This window comes from Centruroides sculpturatus, unplaced genomic scaffold, assembly GCF_000671375.1.
Source record: "Centruroides sculpturatus isolate CEXI.00-Female unplaced genomic scaffold, Cexi_2.0 scaffold2051, whole genome shotgun sequence".
NCBI lineage: Eukaryota > Metazoa > Arthropoda > Arachnida > Scorpiones > Buthidae > Centruroides > Centruroides sculpturatus.
Window position 1 is genome coordinate 41,025 of NW_019386158.1, and position 20,878 is coordinate 61,902.

The following is a 20,878-nucleotide window of genomic DNA, read 5'->3' on the forward strand; positions in this document are numbered from 1 at the left end:
ATATTTCAAATATAATTATGAAATTGTTCTTGGCTATAACTTTTAATGGTTTCCCAGAACTATTGTTTTTCCCTATTTATTATTTTATTCCATTCTCCTAAAAAAACAATGCATTGAAGTTTTATTATCAATTACTGTTCCTAATTAATAAAGTAAACTAATTGGTATTTGATATATAGTATACTAGTAGCCTGGGTGCCCCCTAGTGGGCGTTATTTATAAATTTCCATGAGGCACGGTTCCTTTGACTTTTTTGTTCCTATCAATATGCTGTACAGCTCTATTAAAGTCCCAATGGTAAGATTTACCCTCCGAATGATGAGGTGGCGACCCCCCCCAAACTGTAGCCCCTGTGCGAACAATAAAGTCAAAGGAACCATACCCCTACTCGCGACCCTTCGCGAGATATAAGCCCCTGAAATAATAAATTCCTATTACAAATATACTGAATTATTTATATTGTTATATTGACCAAATAATTATGAGCCAAATAAATAATAATAATTTATATTGTTAATTTAAATAATAATTAAAATTGTTAATTTGAATGTTTGAAATATGACACACGATAGGGGTCGTGTGTCATATTTCCTCTAGTGTCCGTTATCACCTCTAGGTCGTGTGCCTCTAGTGTCCGTTATGAAACGGTTACGGGACGGACACGAAATGAATGGGTTATATACAGTGAAAACTGCTTAGGCGACCACCTGCATTGGACGGGCACCTGTCAAAACAAGCAAAAATTTCTGGCACGGAATTTTCAATTTACATAATAAGTTACCTGTATTAAACGACCACCTGTCTAAAAGACCACTTTTTGAAGGAACCGTGGGTGGTCGCCATAGACAGGTTTTACTGTATATAGATGATATTTAATTATTCTATTATCTTTATGGTAATTCTAAAAAAAAGCATTGGAAATCAGATATTGGGTTAATTTTTAACTCCATTAAAATGTTTTAAAATTAATTTTAGTAATTTAAAGAAAATTTTTTTAGAACTCTATTTAACTTTTTTTATTTATATTTAACAGTTAGAAGATATGATAATGCAACTACATGTGGTCTTGTTTGGACAGCCAATTTTGTAGCTTATCGTTGTAGAACTTGTGGAATATCACCTTGTATGTCATTGTGTGCAGAATGTTTTCAAAGAGGGAATCACAAAGGACATGATTTTAACATGTTTAGAAGCCAAGCTGGGGGTGCATGTGATTGTGGTGATACTAGTGTAATGAAAGCATCAGGGTAAGCATTTTTTATATAATTGCTTCTTATTTAATTATTTTTGATTATGATGATCAATGTTTTTAATAACTTAAATTTAAAAAGCAATCAGTAATGATGAAAAAAATAGACAATTATCATGTGTTTTGCTAGCCATCAGGCTAATTAGTAAATAAGATAATCTTAATAGTTATACTTGTTTTGGATTATTTTTAAAATTTTGATAAGCTTGCTAATAACTACAAGTTCCAAAATACATATGTGTGACTACTTTAAAATATATAAAATTATAATAGTATACTTGCTTACTGGAGAATAAAATCAATAAAAATAAAAACCATTCAACTATCCAGCAAAATTCTTTAATAACTTAAAAACGTTTTCAAACGCATTAAGCGTTCATCATCAATTAATTCTATAATTCGAAATGTGAAATTCGAAAAATTACGCAACGGAAATTCCAAATAACGGTCATGTAAAAAAAAAAAGAAGAAGAAGTAATAAAATTTTGTATACTTTTAACATAATCATTAACTAAATTTTATTAATTCTTCTCCCATTTTTGAAAACTCCAGAATTTATTCTAAATGTAATATCGTTGTCTTCCTCCGCGACTCTTTCACTTCTAAAGATTTGCATAATTGTGTTAAACTACTATAAAGTAGTGCAACGTTTGATTGTTAGTAACTCTGATCAACACTTTTAGTGAATGCTACAAATTTAAAATAGAGTTTGTATACTTTTAACGTAGTTATTAACTAAATTTTATTAAAATTTATTAGAAGACACTCCGACAGTACCCTTGCAAGACTTAGAAATCCTACAAATTTTATTAATTTAAGATTTTAAAAACTAGGAAGCAACATTGATTAATATTTGAGCCAATACAATATATAAAAAATAAAAATATACTTACAAGTTAAAAAAAAAAAAAGATGGAAAACTTTGTTGGAAAGTACAGATACCAAACAGAAACTGCCTATTTATGCTGTTTTTAAAATCACCATTAGTCAACTGATGTTTTCCTGACCACTCACATATTAATCTTTTCAAAAATTTAAAATTTTTGAAGAGATTAGTTTTCAAATTCAAATTTGGTATTGATTACAGTTGAAATTTGTTAGACAGTCAAAAGCATAATTTTAACTTTTGAATGCCAAATGGGCAGGAAACAATAAGTTAGAAATCATTTCACTATTGATACTAGAATCAAATGTAAAATTTAAATTGCAAACAAATGAAATTCATTGATAATTTCAAAGTTCATTAGCATTGGTCTATTAAATTAATTTTGTAAATGTAATAAGTTCCAATATTGAATGTTGATAATAATATTAGCCACTGTTTATTTTTCTCACTTAGCTGTTGAAAAATAGCACTTCAATTTTCAATTATTTGATAATATTGAACATGTGACTATGAGCTGTGGAGTAGCTCATAGTCACATGCTTTCAAGGTTGATGCTAACTTTATATTTGGTATATGGCATTTTAACATTTACATTTAAAAAAAATTGACTGTTTATACCCAAAATTTTAGAAATATGTAGTTATTATGTGGTTTAATTTTTTGTTATTTGAACTTACTCCCCGTGGTTTGAACTCATTCCTGCCCCATCTTCCCAAACATCTGCAAAGTATACATGCATTTGCATATAAATCTTCACTTTAGTAATAACTGATATGTGTATTGAAAATATAATTAAAAGTATACATTAATAAATAACGTATATATTCTTTTTCTTCTTTTTAGATTTTGTCATAAACATGGTCCTAACACTCAAGATGAAAAACCTTCTGTTCCTTCTGATTTATTATGTGTTGCTGAAGCAATGATGCCTAGGATTATTCTCCGTCTCATTCAACATCTCAGAAGTCATAGCAAGCCAGGTTTAATTATTACATTATTAATTATTTAAATTTAAATACATATTACATAAAATGCAATACAGTTTTCTCTTAATTGTATGTATGTGGATTATATGGTTTGCAGATTATCCATACATGTTTATATTTTGATAAAAATTTATGTCAGGAATACAATTATTAGCATTAAAATAAAAATTCTGTGTTGTTAACTCTTTCTATTTAAAATATTATATCTAACATGAAAACTATTAGAATATCAAGGCAGAAATTAAATGGCCTAGCAAGTACAGCAAGTGCACTTTATTCTTGAACAATATGGCTTTTCTTGTGTGTATACTTTTTTTCATTGAATAAGGTGTAAAATTGAAGAAAATATTTTGAATGGTTTCCTTATCAATAAATATTAATATTGCAAAGTTAATGATAATTTACAATGATACAATGAAAGGCATTAGTTGAATAACATTTTCTGAATAATTTGTTTAAATTGAAAGTTTTGTTTTATTCAACTTTGAACACATTTAAAGCTTATTAATTAATTAATTACCATTCTGAAAATGTATTTTGTTTATAATACATAAACTATTATGTTAAATTTAATATGAAATTAAAAACTGAATAAAAGAAAATGTATTAGCTTTCATTAAAACAGATTGTAGATTATACATCAACCAAAGCCGAATATTATCAGGCCAGAAATGGCTGTATTACAAATAATATAGCCATTGCTATAATATATTACTAATAATAAGATGCATTATCCATGCCTCCAATAATGGAGACACGGATAATGCAGAATATAATGAGAAAAGTGTTTTACTTTCATAAAAACAAGATACTATGTTAAATATTTTTACTTTTAAGATGAGATATTTTTATACAAATTTGTATTTGGGGGCGCTACTTGACTTCGTCGGTGTGGGTGAGTTTTACGCCTGACCTTGTGTGAACTGTAGTTGTGGTGTTGACTATTTTAAGTTGTAGCCTAACGTTTTTGGTTGTTAATGTGTTTTATATCGTTGTATTGGCTGTTAATATTGCTAATTATGGCCGGAATAGAAACTAACCCCGGTCCGTTACAACATTCTCCTCCTGGCTCAAGTCAAATAGCTATGCAAAAGAAGGGGCGCGGTCGTCCAAAAAAGGCAGTATTACCCTGTTCTGATAATACAAGTCATGCAACGGAAGTGATTAATGACGATGATATTATAGACGAAGACATAAGAGAAAACATTGGGACGACAAGAAAATCTAGAATTATTGATTATTTTGAATCGTCAGATCAGTTCGATCAGGGTGGCGCAGTTGAACCGGAATATTCGTTAAAATCAATCTATGAGCTAATACAGAGTAAATTTGAACTACTAAACCAGGAGATTAGTGCGATTAAACAGGAAATAAGTCGAATACAGGTAGACAACATTCAAATTAAAGAAGACATGAAAGCTATTAATCAAAAAATTCTTATAGGAGAAGAGAAAATGAAAACAGTCTTACATTTGAAAGGTATGTTTGAATTCCAATTGGATAGTATTACTAATGAAAACAACGATACGAATTTGATAGTGATTAATTTTCCTTTTAAATCAGATGACAAGTTGAAGGAGTTCATTGAGTTTATTGAGGTTAAGCTTAATTTAAAAAATATTTTAATTGATCATTTAATTCCATTGGGGAAAAGTAATTCCATTAATAATATAATAAAAATAGAACTGGCATCAGTTAAAGATAGAAATCTTATTCTCAAGGAATTTTGGCGGAATAAATCCAAATTTGCTAATGAAACTGCGAACATCATTATGAAGTCGGATTTATGTTATAGATCCAGAATTAGAAGAAAAAAGTTGATTAAGAAAATCAAAACAGAATTTATTGCTGAAACGAAATTAATTGTGAGGGATGATTACTTTATAAAAAATAATCTCAAATACTCTTTGGATATGGATACTAACGAAATTATTCCAATCGACCATTTTTTTATATCATGCAGACTAGAATCTATGCACAAAACAACTGATAGGTGTATTAAACAGTATAACACTGGTGATAACATTTGGTCAACATTAGAAAAGATAACGATGATGCCGATGATTACAATCTTGATAGTAACAATCAAAGTGGAAATAAAAAATATATGCAATATATTAAAACTTCAATCATATTTTGGAATTGTCAAGGTTTGAAAACTAAGTTACATGCGCTCCAAGCAAAATCATTTATAAATTTGAATGTGATAGTCGGATTTACTGAAACTTGGTTAAGGGAACTTAATTCAATGGAAAAAGAGTATCTTGAAGCTGATAATTATATAGTATTTAGTGAAGCTCATAGAGTAAGTAAATACGGCCGTCCTTCTGGTGGAATTTTACTTCTGGTGAAAAAGTTTTTTGGATCAATCATTTACCAACACACTACGTCGAATTATATAGTGGCAATAATTAGATTAAATGAAAAATTAAACTCTGAGATTAATGATTATCATCTGGGAATTATAGTCACATATCTTGCACCTTCTAATGATAAAAAGATGATCCTCACTGCAATTCAACATCATATGAACAGATGGACTTGTTTAACTCAGAGTTGGATTATTGGAGGCGATTTTAATTCTCGCATTGGTGAAAATATTGATACTAAATTTTATCAAAATTTTGAGAATATTAGCAACATAAGAAAATCCAAAGACAAAAAGCTCAATTGTGAAGGCAAAAAATTATTGGACTTCGTGCAAGAAAATCAATTATTTATACTAAACGGTAGATTAAATGGCGACGTTCCGGCTGAATTTACTTATTTATGCAATGATAGTAAGTCAATAATTGATTACATAATATGTTCTGAGGTTTTGGTTGATCAGTGCATGTCCTTGACAGTTTTAAATGAGGATTCATCTGATCACTTCCCTCTGCAGCTTATAATACAAAATGAAAAATCCATGACAAAAAGTTATAGAGAAGCTCAACTAACAAAAAAATAAAAAGAACTATAACCTAAGGTTTAACTTACAGAAATGGTTAAATTCTTTAGAATCTATAACAGAAAATCTGTTAATGCAAGAAAAAAATAATGATCCTATTTCAAACTATCGAATATTAATGTCTAGACTATCGGAATGCCAGGTAAAATATCGATGTATGACTATAAATAACAAATATAAAAATTCTTGGTTCGACAATTGTTGTTATCGACATAAATTAATTAAACAACGTTGCTTAAAAACTTTTAGAAAGACAAATTTGTCTGAGGATTTGAACAAGTATATTAATAGTAAGAAAATTTACTTGAACTTAATAAGAGCAAAAAAGAAACGATATTTGGCGAATTTAAACAAAACATTAATGGAAGTTAAGAATTCGAGCTCCTTTTGGAGAATCATTAACGATTATCGGCGAAAAAGACAAGGACATACCAGTCAAAAAACTATCAGTCATGAAGATTGGGTGAGTCATTTTGATAAATTTTCGAATGAATATTCATGTAATCAAGCGAACACACACATTGATCATTCAATAGGTTTTGATGTAAATCAAAGTGAATTCTTTGAAGTTCAAGACACACAAGATTGTATTAATAGATTAAAAAGTAAATCGGCTCCTGGATCCGATGGCATTCCTAATTCTGTAATCAAACTTTTACCTTTCAAATTGGTACAATATTTGACTAGAATCTTTACCAACATTTATTCTAGTGGAGAAATTCCATCAATCTGGAATGAGGTGATTTTATCTATGATTTATAAACAAGGTCACAAAGATGAGCCTGCAAACTATCGTCCAATTGCGTTATTGTCAAATTTCAGAAAGATCTTCACAGCTATTCTAGCAATAAAATTTAACAGATGGACTAATTTAAATAATCTACATAATCGAACTCAATTTGCTTACGTTGCTAATGGGGGCACGCAAAAAGCCTTATTCGTCTTAATGTCACTAATTCAATTGCAGTTATTAAAAAAGAGAAATAAAGTTTTTGCTATCTTTCTGGATTTATCAAAGGCATATGATTCAATATGTATTAAATTGCTCCAGAATAAGTTACTTGAACATAAGGCGTGTAAACGTTTCGTAAGAATTATTGGTCAACTTTACGGCAACTATAATGTTATAATTAAACAGAATAATAAATGTGGAAATCCATTCTCAACTTGCAGGGGATTATTACAAGGTGATCCTCTTTCTCCTTATTTGTTCAATTTCTTTTTATATGATTTGAATGATTGTTTTACGAATGAAAACGACGGTATTTATATTGATAATATTTGTATTCAATCAATTTCCTATGCAGATGACATAGTCATCGTTGCTCCATCTGCAGTAGCTCTTCGACGTAAGATTTTACAAATAACTGAATATCTAAATAAGTTGAAGGTTAAAATTAATCCTAACAAATCTGAGGTTATGATTTTCAGAAATGGAAATAGACTGTCTAATAGAGTTATGTCTTTCTATATTCAAAATGTCAAATTAAACATTGTTAACGAAAAGAAATTTCTAGGACTTATATGGTCTTTTAATATGTCATTTGACAAACACTATAAGTATATAACGGTTAAATCGAGAAATCTTCTAAATAATCTGATAATTTTGTTCTCTAAAGCAAAGATAAGAAATAACAAGGTACATTTTAAATTGTTTAATTCTATAGTATTAAATGCTTTGTTATATGCTGCTCCAATCTGGTGCCTCAATGAATTTAATAACTTTGAAAAAATCCAAAATATATTTATACGCAAGTTATATCAATTGGAGTTTAATACGCCAGGAAGTATTCTTTGTTTGGAATTTAACAGATATAAAATAAATACAATCCTATTAAAAGCCTGCCTGAAATGGTTATACAAAATAATTAATTCAGATGATTTATCTAATAAGTTGGTATTATTATTGTATAAAAGATTGCAGAAGACAAATATAAATAGGAATTGGATTGCTCAATTGTCACACATATTTAATAACTATGGATTTTCTATCGATTTGGTCTTTGATTATCTCAGAAACAATAATCAGTATATAAATCAATTAATGCTTAGAGTAGTAGAATGTTCCATAACTCAGGATATTGAAGATGTTCGTAGGAGAAGAGATAAAAATTACTATAATTTCCTTTTTAATTATCCGTATATTAACAACTATATCTTTACAAATCTAACTTTTCAAGCCAAAAAATTTTTCATTCAAATGAGACTAAATCAAAAAGGATTAATATTTGAAGGCAAATATTTGGAATTTGCACACTCCATTTGTCCAAAGTGTGCCAAAACACTATCAAAGCTTCATTTATTTTATGGATGTGATCTTAATAAAGATCAAGAATCAGAGATCACTGAAGATCAAATTAATAGCCAAAGTTTAGTTAATTATATGTATAATAAATTCAATCTAGCTACCACTAATGAAATTTACAATTGCTATAATGGTGTAAGAAGACTCCTAAATGTAAAATCTTAAATACTATATGTTATTCTAAAGCCGAGATATATTTAATTTTTGTTATTGAATGTTTATTTTCCATCTTTCTTCATCGTCATGTACCTCCTTGTAACAGGCGACTGCCTATTATGTTCAATAAACTAACTTAACTTAACTTATACAAATTTTAATTTTTATTTAGAGCTAGATTAATTTATGTATTTATTTTTGAAAAAAGTTGGGAAGAGTTCTTGCTCAATTTTCTTGGCACTTGAACAGAGGTTTGGGGACCAAGAAGATAATTTTCAATTATATTACAATACAGTATAAAATTTAAATAATTTAAAAAGCTTAACAAAAGTAATTTTGTTGAATTATGATAAATTTCTCTGTTTTTAAAAAACTATTTAAGTGTAAANATTTTCTTGGCACTTGAACAGAGGTTTGGGGACCAAGAAGATAATTTTCAATTATATTACAATACAGTATAAAATTTAAATAATTTAAAAAGCTTAACAAAAGTAATTTTGTTGAATTATGATAAATTTCTCTGTTTTTAAAAAACTATTTAAGTGTAAAAAATTTTAATTTTTATTTAGAGCTAGATTAATTTATGTATTTATTTTTGAAAAAAGTTGGGAAGAGTTCTTGCTCTCTTGGCACTTGAACAGAGGTTTGGGGACCAAGAAGATAATTTTCAATTATATTACAATACAGTATAAAATTTAAATAATTTAAAAAGCTTAACAAAAGTAATTTTGTTGAATTATGATAAATTTCTCTGTTTTTAAAAAACTATTTAAGTGTAAAAAAAACTCTTATTATGATTCAAAATTAAAATTGTGTGAGGTGTCATCTGTTATGAGATTTATTAAAAAATAATTTTTATGTAATTAATTATTATAAAGGCTTAATTTTAAGGATAGAGATGAGCTTTTAAAAAAATTTTAAATGTCTGAACAAATGATATTATTGGGCTTCAATTTGAAAAAATTGTAGATTATAAATTCCCACTGTTGTCTGTCTGTCTGGCTGTCTGTCTTTCTTTAATCTCGAGAATGGAGTTAGATAGATAAAAGATGAGATATGAAAACCATAGGGGCAGGAAGCCTCAATTAACTATATATGAACATACAATGTAAACCAAAAGTCAGATTATTTCAATTCAAAACTTTTCCCTTGAAAGCAGTTAATAGATAACTGGCATGACTCTATTGTTGAAGGAAAAGTATGATGTACAGGGGCAAGCCAATACTAATTTGAGATGAAGAGCATATATTTTAAATATATATTAAATAAATGAAAAATATGATTAAAAATTGCAGCCTGGCATTGTGACTATGTCACAATAAATAATTGTTTATTACTTTAAATTATATATATTTATTGTTTATTGAAATGAGTATTGTTTAGAGTCTGAAAACAGATTAATTCACTTTCCATTATTTCTAATGGAGAAAATTGATTTAGACTTTGAAAAATTTAGAGTTTAAATTACCTTCTGAAACAGATTAAATATGAAGTATGAGACATCATTGTACTTAAACACAGATAGCTATTCAAAGATAATATTACCTTGACTCTGGTCTGGCATAGCATTTGGCACTAGTATATAACCCAAATAGGATACTCTCCACCAACATCATAATAGTAACATAGCATAGCACTGATTTATAAGCATATCTCATTATGAAAAAAATAAAATATATAGAATGGAAATGTTGATTAAGTTATTCATTACTATACATAACATAAGTAAATATGTAAGTTATCAGACATTTCTTTATTTTAAGAAAACAAAAGTTAGTTAAGACAATAAGTAAGCAGAAAATAAATAAAAAGTAAAATAAAATTAATGAAATTTTAATTATCAATAGAAAAAAGGAAATGATTGTTTAAGAGAGCATTGGTTGTTACAATTCTTTGTTAAGATGACTAGATGACTGAAGAAGAAAAGGGATCAATCTACTGTTCTGGAATGATCCAGTGTCAAGTCCAGATCAGGAACCTCAAGAATTTTTTATGGTGGATACATTAGGTTCATTCCTTACCACATGGACCCGATAAAGCAAGTGTTGGATATGGAATAAAGGCTCTTACAATGCCTACTGGTTGGAAAGAGCGGGGGAAAAATATTCATTGGAGATGAGTGGTGGTATCTATTATTCTGCAAATGGAGAAAACATGAATAACAAATAAAATGGAAACTGGGGCCTACAAGTCATGTAATTAAAGTGTTTAGGAATTTTAATCTTTACTCAAGATTAGAATATTTTATTTTTGTAAATATTTGTCATTACTTGTGTCAAATATTTCATCTCATAAAGATATAAAACAAAACAGTTCATTGTGTCAAATTCGTATAGATTGAATATTTGTAGAGGTAATAATAAATAAATTTTAGTCATAAAATTTTTTAAAATATACCAAATGAACAAAATTCATTAATTCATATTTATTATGTCAGTAGAACTAATCTGCATTTAGATAAATCAAAAGAAACTATCTTTTTGTGAATAAACACCAAAAGGCAGTTTATTCTAATGTATTTATTGGGATAGTTTACATACTTCAATCAACATTTTTGCATTTTTTTAAAATCTATTTAAAAATTCTTTGTATAAATAAATACTGTATTAAAACTTGAAAATAAAGAATTTTATAATTTTACAGTATTGAAATTGTATGCTTTTACAGATCCAGATACATACAAGTCACCACTTCAAGAAGCTGATGGTTTTCTAACAATGTTACATCATTTAAGTGAAATGGGAGGTGCAATGAGACGTGTCATGACACAGTCATTAACTAATCCAAGAGTATATTATGATTTAGCTATAGGTGAATATTCTTTAAGGTTTTTTTTCCATTACTATTTTAATTATAGTAACTGTTACATTTCAAAAAAGTTAAATTTGGTCACTTAAAATTCAGTAATTATTTTATTGGTAAATGCTGCATTTCCATAATGATTCATTTTTATAATTATAAAATGAGTTTATAAAAATAGAATATGATTTAAAAAATTGCTATTACTTTTATAAAATGTTATCATCTTTTATATTTATTGAGATTTCTTAAATATTGCTTTAAATTTGCATTTTCTAGAAAAACCAGGTTTTATTAGATTTTTTTTAAATGTTGAAATACAAATTCTAATGATAACATCATCCATCAAGATATTTTGTCTTCTATAGGTTAATATTTTTTTACTGGAAGAATGCTATTTTATAGAAAATGGCGTATAAACTGCATATAAGTAAACTTGATTAACAGCTTTACAATAATTTAATAATGCCTGTTTCAGAACTTTATTTATTCTGCCAAGAGCAAGCAAAATTATGAATTTGATGTATAATATATCAGAATATATATTCATTAATAATTACATATGATTATTTCAATATTTTTATTTTAATAAAATAATAATAGTAAATAATAAACGTTATTCTATTTAATAGATTATAGTCAATATTCTGGTGAGAAAGGTGAATATCTTAAGGAAAGCTTCCAACTTTATGAAGAAGCTAAGAGAAATTTGGCAAACTGTGAGTCTCCTCCAGAGTACCAACGTAAGTTTGTATATTGTAGCTAATAAAAGAAGTAAAGAAAAATTGTCAGAAAAATTAATTTAATATTTTTTATTATAAATCAACATAAGCTATAAGTAAAGAACTATTAAATATCTGAAAAATAAAATAATATTACAAGTCTAAACATAATTGTTAGCTTCTGAATAATTAATCATATTATTATAACAAGTAAAAATATTTTTATTGTTATCAAATCAAATAGCAAAATCTTTATAATAAGTATATGTTATTTTAATAAATATAAAAGAGAGATTTTCAAAACTGCTATATCAAGATTTATTTACTGTATTAATAATTTCCAATAAGTTGCATTCCAATAATGACTGCTGTATGCAGCTGAGTTTCATTACTCAAATATTATTACTTATAAGAAATTTTTAAAATATATTGTAAACATTTTAAAATCTGTAATATATATCCTGCTTGCTTTATAAGAAGTAAAAGCACCTTTTATTTTTTGAATACTAGGACATTGTAGTATTTATGGCAAAGAAATTGATGCACATGTTAAGTTTAGACCTGAAACTAGTCTGAGCTTTCATCTTTTTGCTGGAACTGGAGTCAGAGTCCAGTGTTTAAAAAATTCTTGACTCCAGCATAGACCTGTTTTATTTGTTTTTTTTTTTTTTTGTTTAAGTAAGAATTTCTTCAGTCATTCACTAGAAAGTTTTTGAACTTTTCACTATGGAAATATTTTAAAAGTTTTGTGATTTTAACCATGTTTTATCACTAGTTTTATTTTTATCACTTCTCACTATTTTTAAGTTTCTTTTGGGGCAGAGTTCTGGAATGCATGTTCTGGCGAGGAAGTGACCACCATACCAGATATGAATAACATTCAACAGTTGCGTAGGCACTTTTCTACCCAGAACTTGAGTGTAACATGGTTTATGCAAAGGAAAACACTTTTTCATTGCTTGCAGCACCAAAAGTTCCATAGTGATGAGTTTTGGTCTTAATTTCTCTTTACAGAAATGTATCTGGCATGTCCTGAAATTCACCATACCAGATCTGGTTGCATTGGGACTGCTAAATATCTTTCTAAATAATTTAAATAGTGCTACTATAATTATGATCACCCAGTATATTTTATTGGCATGTATCATTAAAATATTCTAATCTGTATGTTGTATTTGCATTTCAAGATTGCAAGTAAACTATCTTCAATTTGGTTGATAAAATTTTTTATTTTTTTCATGCAATTACTTTATAAGTTAATTAATACAGTGGATGATTGGATAACGAACAGTTCGGAATACAAACAAATCAGATAACGAACACTTTCATGAAAGATTTCATGAAAGTGTTCGTTGTCTGAATAGACAGAACAAAAACAAAACAAAAACACTTCACAGAACAAAAACAAAAAGAAACTACATAAAATAATAATAAATACCGATTGGTTTTCGTTTGTCTTCAGGTAACAAATTGAAACCTTTTGGAGTGCAGGAGATGTCAACATCGACATTCAACCCAATACTGATCAGATAGTATTCCTCCAAACTTTGAAACGTTCCATTGTAATTTCAGCTTTTTGTTTTCTTTTTTGATAAATAATTTTTTATAGTCTTTGTGAGACTGTTGGGCACTTGTTAAGTTTTGTAATTTCAGCTTTTTGTTTACTTTTTTGATAAATAATTTTTTATAGTCTTTGTGAGACTGTTGGGCACTTGTTAAGTTTTGTAATTTCAGCTTTTTGTTTACTTTTTTGATAAATAATTTTTTATAGTCTTTGTGAGACTGTTGGGCACTTGTTAAGTTTTGCATTAGTTTTTATTTTTTAAAAGTGATAGTTTAACTGTCCTATCAGATATTCGTTAACATTTTAACACCAAAATTTCAAATTTTATTCGGGCCTCACATTTACATAATTATTTCATGCACTAATTGATTTCTGTTCTCTGAATTTTTGTGAGTGCTTTTCTGAACTTTTTATTTCAAAAATAAATTGATATTATAGAGCCTAAAAAGAGTGAAGTGTCAAGAACCGTGCTCACCATAGAAACCAAGCAAGAGATAATAGACAAGGTAGAGAGTGGGCAGAAGAGATCTGATGTTGCTAGGCAGCATGGCTTCTGCAGTAGACACAATCTTAGCTATGAAAGATATAATCAAGAAGACTCAAAGAGCTAAAGGAGTAAGGAAAATCTCATCTGAGAAACAAAGATGTGCCATCTATGAAAAAATGGAGAGATTGCTTTTAATTTGGATAAAAGAAAAGGAAATGAAAAGAGATGTAACTAGTATGACTATCATTCAAGAGAAAGCTGGAGAAATTTTTGAAGAACTGAAGAAACAAACTCTGCATTTGTCACATGAGGGGATAGAATTTAAGGCTATCACTGGATGGTTTGCAAAGTTTAGAAGGAGATCTGGCATTAAACATGTGGTAATTAACGGTGAGTCTGCTAGTGCAGATAAAGAAGAAACTGAGAAGTTCTGTCTCAAATTTGAAGAATTCATTAAAAAAAAAAAAAAGGATTTTGTCCACAACAAATTTTCAATTGTGATGAAACTGGTTTATTTTGGAAGTGCATGCCGAACCATACCTACCTCACAAAAGACGAAAAAATATTTCTGGACATAAACCAATGAAAGTCCAATTGACATTACTTTTGGATCCAATGCTAGTGATGATATGAAGCTTATCCTGCTTCTTGTCTAGCACCCTGAGAACCCTAGAGCATTCAAAAAAGATTCCATAATTATCGAAAGACTGCCAGTGATGTGGAAATCGAATAAAAGGACATGGGTTACACAGGCTCTTTTCAAAGAATGGCTGTTTGAAGTTTGTGCTCAAGCATCAAGGATTACCTTCAGACCAATGAATTGCCATTTAAAGCACTGTTGCTATTGGACAATGCACCAGCACACCCTTGAAGATAATTTGCTGGAAGACTTTTCCTGGTTGACAGTTCAGTTTCTGCCTCTGAATACCACTTCATTGACTCAACCAATGGATCAAGAGGTTATTTCAGGTTTCAAGAAATTTTACATTTGAGCAGTGTTTTGTTCGTATTTTGAAGCATGCAAGTTTTCCTCAACAATGGCATTTAAAATGTTTTGGAAAGAAAAATTTGATATTCTTGAAGCTATAGAGCTCATTCAAAAGGCATGGTCGGAAGTCACTCAATGACAGTTGAATTCTGCTTGGCAAAAGCTGTGTTCCTCCTGCATTCAGGGAGATGGAGATGATGTCCCTGAAATTATGGATGAAATTGTGACAACTGCTAGAGATCTGGAATTGGAGGTGAATGAAGATGACATTGTAGAGCTCATAATGGAACTCAAAACTGATCTGATGACAGAAGAACTCCAAGAACTCTCAAATGAACAACACCAATAAACTCAGTAAGATGCATTTTCTTTTGAAAAAGAGGAAGACGAAAGAGGACCAATGTCGACATATTCTACTAAAGATCTTTTGAAGAAGTGGGAGGATGTCAGAACAACGATCATCCAAGTGGCATCCAAACCAGAATAAGGTTAATGGAGTTGGGAATCTCTACAATTACAATACTATTAATTACTTCCGAAAAATCCTGAAGAAAAGAGAAAAGCAATTAACATTGGACTGATTCTTTAACCTCCCACAAACAGAAAAACATGACTGATAAAAATGCAAGACTGTGTATATATGTATTATTATTACATGTAAATAAACATTGTAAGAAGTATATAATTTTTTATTTAGTTTTTGGGGTCTCTAGAATGAATTAATCAAATTCCCATAAAAATCTATGGTAAATCGATAATTGGTTAACAAACAATTTGGATAGCAAACAAAGTCTTGGAACAGATTATGTTTGTTAACCGATCACCCACTGTATAATATAAAGTAACTTTAAAATAAAAAGTAATTAAATTTTGACTTTTTATTCTAATATATATTATATTAATAATTTTCATTTCAGATATTAAATCTCTTCAGGCAGAATTAAAACACACTACATTTCTTGAAGAATTAGTATTTTGGACAGTTAAATTTGAATTTCCACAGAAATTAGTATGCTATCTTCTGAATATGCTACCTGATGTAAAATATAAGGTATTATAATGTTTATTTAAATTATTTATTTATTTCTTCGAAGATTTAACTAAAATCAGTTTCTTTTAGGAATCTTTTACTGAAACTTTTGTACATCATTATAGTCGTATTAGTGTGATGTTGGCACAGTCTGGTGATTCGGACACATTGTCTAATAGAGTTGTTCATGTTAGTGTCCAGCTGTTCAGTAATGAAGAATTAGCATTTCGTATGACTCGAAATTTTCAGTTACTTCATGTTATGGTAATAAGTTTGAAAGCCATGATGACTCGTATCTTAATACAAAATATGTTGCAAGGTAAGTAACATGATGATAAAATGTTTGAAAATTTTCCATTTTCAGAATAAAAAAAAGTTTATAACATCAGACTTATTTCTTGCTCCTTTATTTTTATTATGCCAAAGAATATGTATACAGAGAGAGATATCTCTCTATATATTCTTTGATATATATTAATAAACAATGCAGTAAACTTCTCTAACTCAAATGTCTGTAACTTGAAGAACTTGGTAATTATAACTTGGTAGGTTTCAATGGAATAGCATAAGGAATTAATGTCTCCAACTTGAATTTCCTTAACCTTTCAACCTGGAGAAAATTTGAGTTTTCAGGTCCCTGACACTGATTTATGTTACTTTCAACTTCCCTGACTTGAATTTTATATTTATTCTATCCAAAGTGATCATAATTACTGGATTTCCATGAAATTTTCAGACAGTTATTTGTATTTACTGTCCAATTTACAGACAGTGTTCCAGTCCAAAGTGAGAGGACCTCTTGCTTCATCTGTACAAGATATACACCCATACCTCGCTTTACGGCCTAGATACGTTCCACGAAACTTGGCCGCAAAGCGAAAAGCTGTATAAGGAATCAATTATTCTAATACAAATTCATACAAATTCAATGGAATCGGTTCCAAATTTGTTAAATATGTAACATGGTTTATCATTCAAAATGCATTTTATCTTTTTATTTCATTTAAATCAAAAATACATACATAAGAAGTACATACATTTGTACATAAAATAATAACAGACTCCAAAAACCAACAATAATCTATAAACAAAAATGAAACAACTTCATGTTACATAAAATATGTGTATGTTTAAATACATAATTTTTTTTTAAATGGCTTTAATCTGAAGACGATGAAGAAATGGTAACCTGCAGATCACTGTTGTCATCATTTTTTGCTGGTAAGGATGGGCCTGGCTTAAAAAAATTGTCCACCATTGTTTGACTTGCCTTCTTGTCTATTTTGTTCTTCAGTGATTTGTAACAGCTAATGGCTGAATTAATTCCTCAAGAAACTTTAGCGCTACGTTTGACGTCAGGATTGTTTTCAAGGAGGATGTTTATTCCTTGTTCGAAACTGGAAAAAGCTTTCAACAAATTTTTTGATGTTAGCTGTTTGGATACATTAGGCTCTGTCTCTTCATCAAATGCTGGTTCTGCTTGCAACTGAATGAGTTCCTCATATGAAACCCTATCAGCTTCAAGTAGATCAAGCACATCACATTCGTTCAAACCTTCAAAGCCAAGATCATGTGCTAGATCCAAAGTGTTTTGCCTGATTTCAGGAAGGAAATTAACTTCTGCATCAGTACTTTTTACACATTCCGGCCATATTTTTTTCCAAACATGGTTCATTGTTGTTAATTTTAATTCCTTCCATGATTCACTGATGCTGTCAACAGCATCCTTGATGTTATAGTTTTTCCAAAATGTTTTAATTGAAGATTTACCATCGGTTTCCCTTATAAGTTGTCGGAAAGTTTGGCGTAGGTAATATACCTTAAAAGTGGCTATTGCACCCTGATCCATTGGTTGGATCAGAGCTGTTGTATTTTTCGGAAGGTACTCAATCATGACATCTTCAGATAGTTCAGATAAATTAGTAGGATGCCCTGGTGCATTATCCAAAATTAGCAAAGCCTTGTTGCTTAAGTTATTGTCTCGCAAATATTTTTTCACTTCTGTACAAAAGTGATTTTTGAATCAATCCTCAAAAGTAGCTTTAGTCATCCAAGCTTTCTTGTTGGATCTCCATATGACGGGTAATTGATTTTTATTTAGTCCTTTAAGAGGCCTTGGATTTTCGGACAAATATATTAAAAGTGGTTTTAGCTTAAAATCACCCGCGGCATTTGCACTAAGTAGCAAAGTTAATTGTTCTTTGGACACCTTATAACCAGGCGCAGATTTTTCGGTTTTTGAAATGTACGTGCGATCAGGCATTCGCTTTCAATAAAGCCCTGTTTTGTCTACGTTAAACACTTGTTTAGGTTTATAACCACCTCTTTCAATAATTTCCTTTAAAATGTTGGGATATTCCTTAGATACGGCCTCATCGGCGCTAGCTGCTTCACCTTTCATTTTCAAATTATGCAAATTAAATCTATTTTTAAATTTTTCAAACCATCCTCGGCTTGCTTGGAATGTGACATCTTCAGCAGATTCATTGGTATCTCCATTCTTCAAATTTTCGAAAATTCTTAAAGCTTTTCCCTGGATAGTCATTTGACTCATTGGCATTCTCCGTTTGTTATTGTCCTCAATCCATATAATCAATAATTTTTCCATTTTTTCCATAATCCAGTTTCTTTGGTGTGTTAATCTCGAGACATTTAAAGGTGCAGCAGATTGCAAATATGTTTTAATATCTTCTTTTTTATCGCGAATAGTTTTGAATGGTAAATTTCGCAAGTCCCATTGCCTTGCAAATTTCAACAATTTTCTCTCCAGCTTCTATACGACGTAATACTTCTAGTTTAGTTCGTAGCGTGACTGATTTTCGGCATCTCTTTTTATCAGTCTCCGAAGTCAATAATCATTTCGGTGGCATTTTGTCTAAAAAATAATGAAATTATAAAATAAGTTTAATAAAAAAATACATATTAAAAATTTTTAATTTGTACATACATACATACATACATGCATGCATACATACATACATATGTACTTACGTACCAAAAATGTCCCTAATTGTTTCCAATTTTTCCAGTTAATGTGTAACAATCAGTAATAAATATGTACTACATAAAACACTCACAGACAAGTCTAAACCAGCCGCTTTATGAGCACGCACTGAATAACGCTCGTAAACAAGAGGAAATAGAAAAGAGTGTGCATCGAGATTGCGCTTGTGCAAGATTAGCAACATGTAGATATATCAACATTGAAAAAAAGTTTTTTTTTGCCCTTATAGCGAAACATTTTAGGTTGTAAATCGAAAATGTGCCTTAATTGAAGAGGGCCGTTATAGCGAAATGCCATATAAAGAGCAGCCGTATAGTGAGGTATGGGTGTATTTGCAAAACTGTTCAATTCCATTAGTTACATTGAACATTTTGCTGAAAGGCATTACATGGGCAGTTTAAAACAAAAAAAAAACCTATCAAAGATTCTTTATATAAAATGCAAGAGAGGTAAAAATACGAATTTATTCAAAATTGATATTTTTCACTCTATTATTCTCTAACTTGAATCATCTGTAACTCAAAGTTCTTTCTGCCCCTTGGAGTTTTGAGTTAGAGAAGTTATACTGTATTTATATTCTTTAATTTCTCCATTGTTCTTTTGATATATTTGATTTCTTGGTTTGTTTACATTGTTTTCATTAATTTAACATCACATAATTAAGATTTCTTTAAATATAATACAAAGTCTCTTTTCTACATTTATTATTTATTAATCTTTAAATATTTTTATCTTACATTTACAACAAAATTAACATAAAAATTTACATAAGGTTATTTCAGAATAAAGTTTTGTCATATCTTCTTAAATTTGAATTTTTATTTTTAAGCATGTTGGTGATATTACTTAAGAAATGTGTTTTTTCCTGTATTTATTCTCACATTTTATATATTATTGTTTAATAATTAGAAGAAATGAAGATTTTTTTTAAAAATATTGTAAGAAGTTAGGAATTAAATAATTTTGAATATTATTTATTTGATTGCAGAAACTATGTAAACCTGAATGTTGTATAAAAAATTTTTAGTGTCGATTTTTGAATAGAAAGTTTAGGTTTTAGAATAGAAATAGGAATAGAATAGAAAGTTTAGGTTTTAATATTATATTAAAGAAAAATACAACCAGAGAAATTATATAAATAAATACAGTCAAACCTCATTTTTGAACATAATTCATTCCTAAAAGTTGTTTGAAAATCGATTTGTTCTAAAGCCAAAACAAATTTTCCCATAAGAAACAATATAAAATGGATTAATTTATTTCCAAAACAAAGCTTTTTTTTTAATTTTTTTTTAGCTGTATTTCATACATAAAAGGCCTACAAATGCAATATGATATTATATTAATAAATTTTTGTTATTTAATTTAACTTAAGCATATTTAAATATGAAATCTTGGATGCTATTTATACTACGTGAATGTCAGTTAACACAGTTTTTATTAAATAATTTGATTTAGCTGTTGCTCATACCAAACAATGGAAATAGTATCTTTCCTGCATGCACATTGAAATCTAATTTAAATAGCAATGTTATCAATGATTCATGATGTGATATCTAATGATGCAAAGTGATCTCAGCACCACTATCTTCTGAATTAGTAGTCCTGCCATTGACTTTCTTTAACATAGGAAGTATAGGGAGTCAACTACCTGTGTCTCTCTAATCTGTGAGCAGCTCTTGCCAAGTAGCTTGTTTGACTGGAGCAATTATGAGTTCGAAATTTTGTTCATGAACCAAATTGTTCAAAAAG

At 29.0% G+C, this 20,878-nt stretch overlaps 1 protein-coding gene and 1 pseudogene across 1 annotated transcript in view; both read left to right on the plus strand.

The window, feature by feature from the left end:
• The window catches only part of LOC111613849 (E3 ubiquitin-protein ligase ubr3-like), a 65,159-nt gene that overhangs the window by 27,238 nt on the left and 17,043 nt on the right, over positions 1–20,878 (plus strand). Inside the window, exons 2-7 of the mRNA XM_023355202.1 lie at positions 1,034–1,247; positions 2,979–3,115; positions 11,200–11,343; positions 11,964–12,074; positions 16,010–16,143; positions 16,213–16,441. Of these exons, the coding sequence (XP_023210970.1) occupies positions 1,034–1,247; positions 2,979–3,115; positions 11,200–11,343; positions 11,964–12,074; positions 16,010–16,143; positions 16,213–16,441 (969 nt within the window). The remainder of the gene's footprint in view (positions 1–1,033; positions 1,248–2,978; positions 3,116–11,199; positions 11,344–11,963; positions 12,075–16,009; positions 16,144–16,212; positions 16,442–20,878) is intronic.
• Positions 13,909–15,787, plus strand: LOC111613850 (annotated as a pseudogene).